Source organism: Misgurnus anguillicaudatus, chromosome 18 (genome assembly GCF_027580225.2).
Source record: "Misgurnus anguillicaudatus chromosome 18, ASM2758022v2, whole genome shotgun sequence".
In the NCBI taxonomy this organism is placed as follows: domain Eukaryota; kingdom Metazoa; phylum Chordata; class Actinopteri; order Cypriniformes; family Cobitidae; genus Misgurnus; species Misgurnus anguillicaudatus.
Genome location: NC_073354.2, coordinates 3704943 through 3707289, shown reverse-complemented (window position 1 = coordinate 3707289; position 2347 = coordinate 3704943). Strand labels below are relative to the sequence as shown.

Sequence of the window (2347 nt, the reverse complement as noted above, 5' to 3'; positions counted from 1 at the left end):
GATGTAACATAATACTACCATAAATGTTCAAAAGCACATTGATGCTGATAACCAGCTTGTGCAGTATGACCTATTTTGATGTATTTGGATGGCAATCATTGGTCCTTTTTGGAGCATGACTCAACAAGCCTGGATAATAATTAATCTTGTTAAAAGGGGGTGGAGCCAGTGTAATTGTTTGCTCTTGAAAAAGACACACCAGCATTCAAACAAGTGTTCTGAGAATATCAGAGTCTGTAGTGCAATGGGGTTTGTGGCTTTGAAAAGTGTTGGGTTTTTGCTGCTCCTAGTAGTTGGATTGTCTGTAGAACAGTGGTCAGGACAGCAAGGCCAGGATCCATTAAGATTCAAACAACAGCGACCAGTTTTGACACCTCAGCAATCTCTTCAAAACCTACAATCAGCTGGTTCTTTTCAGCCTCAAAAACTTGCATTTGCACCTGGAATGCTAGATCCTGCCAGTACTCAGTCCAAGCAGCTAATGCAGGCTCCTGTAGCACCTTTGACCTGGCAGTTTCCCCACATGCCAGAAGAGCCCCAACAGCCAGCAGTACCTTTTCAGCTACGGATACCCAGCCCTCCTGATAGTGTAGCAGCACAATGTGCAGAGAACTTTGTGCATGTGGAGGTTAAAAAGGACTTCTATGGAAATGGCCACTTGGCAGATCCCTCATCCTTTAGTTTAGGAGGCTGTGCAGCTGTAGGGGAAGATCCTAATTCTCATGTTCTTATCTTTCAATACGAGCTCCACACATGTGGGAGTTCTTTGATGGTAAGTGGATGCTTTACAGTCTAATGAATGAATGTGAAGTTTGGTATCTGGTAATGGCTTCATGATTGCTGTTTTCAGATGACTGCTGATGAGTTGGTATACACATTCACTCTACTCTACGCTCCTGGGGCTTTAGTTGGAACTCCCATTGTGAGAGCTGATGCAGCTGCCGTTGCAATTCACTGTCACTATCCAAGGTAAGACTTGATATTGCAGTCATTAAGGAATTGTCCATTTAAACATGCTCCAGTTTACTTTCTTTTGCTCTTTAGGTTGCATAATGTAAGCAGTGATGTGTTGATGCCTGCTGCAGTTCCTTTTGCTGCTACCATAGTTTCAGAGGAAGTGCTGGTGTTCTCCCTTAAGCTCATGACTGGTAATGATCTCTTGTTCTATTCTGGTCTGGCTCTGAAATGGGATTTGCCAATATGCTTTTCTTTGCAGATGATTGGATGTTTGAGAGGCCAGTCAACCAGTATTTTCTTGGCCAGTTCATGAACTTTGAAGCTTCTGTGAAGCAGTACAACCATGTTCCCCTGCGTGTTTTCATTGATGGCTGTGTGGCTACTGCAGTTCCTGATGTGAACTCTGTTCCAAGATATTCCTTTATTGAGAACCATGGGTGAGTAGGGTTCTTTCTCTTTGTGTCAAATGCACAAGAGAAGGATGACCGTGTTTCCTCTTTAGGTGCCTGGTTGATGCCAAGCTTACAGGCTCTCCTTCACATTTCATGCACCGAGTTCTGAATGACAAGCTGCAGTTTCAGTTGGAGGCTTTCAAGTTCCAGCAAGCTGTTAACGGCTCGGTATGAATGTTTTTAAATGAAATGGTAATTTACTTTCTGGATCCTGAGAACTAGTTTAGTTGATACAAGCTGTTTTATTTCTAGGTCTACATTACATGTGCTTTGAAGGCTGTCCTGGCATCAACTCCTACAAATCCGGAGAGCAAAGCTTGTTCCTTTGCCAATGGGTATGTCCAGACTCGAGTGTCCACATAATTGCTTGTTTGTAATGAATAATACCTTCACACCCTCTTTACAGATGGACTTCTGCAGATGAAAGTGACGACGTGTGCATGTGCTGTGACTCCATATGTGGCTCGACTAGGAAAGGAAGAGCAGTATCTGATTCTGGTAAGTGTGCAGTCTTGCGGCTCTTCAGGATCCCATCCAAATGCCTTTTAATTAGACACTTGCAATTTGTTTTTCCAGGACTGGTTTCAGAAGGAAAGGCAACTATTGGCCCCATTGTGATCTCAGACTGAAGTAGTGGGTTGTAAGGAGTGACCAATAAAACCTTAAAATGGGCATTGACTTGTTTCGTTTATCCTGACTTGTGCTGGACACATGGCTTGCTTTAATCTAATCTTTATTTAGCTTTCAAATGAATGATTTAAAATGTTGTCTCTGGGGCAGTAGTACACCATGATTGGCAGAGGAAGTCACACGTGTAAGTCCATTTGTCACGCAAGTCATACAAATATTTGCCTTAACTCCCTTTTTATGTGCATGTACTTTAGGTGTTTTATCTGCAGCAATTGTCTATACATTTCCACTAAAAGGTGACCATATGT

General features: G+C 42.7%; 1 protein-coding gene across 1 annotated transcript; it reads left to right on the top strand.

Annotated features, from left to right (window-relative positions):
• Positions 1-200: 200 nt before the first annotated feature.
• LOC141350456 (zona pellucida sperm-binding protein 3-like) lies at positions 201-2081 on the top strand. The gene is made up of 8 exons (XM_073855599.1): positions 201-772; positions 851-969; positions 1045-1148; positions 1217-1394; positions 1460-1577; positions 1662-1744; positions 1816-1907; positions 1986-2081. Exons 1-8 carry the CDS (start codon positions 245-247, stop codon positions 2036-2038), a joined length of 1275 nt encoding a protein of 424 aa, XP_073711700.1. The 5' UTR covers positions 201-244; the 3' UTR covers positions 2039-2081.
• The last annotated feature ends 266 nt before the right edge of the window (positions 2082-2347 follow it).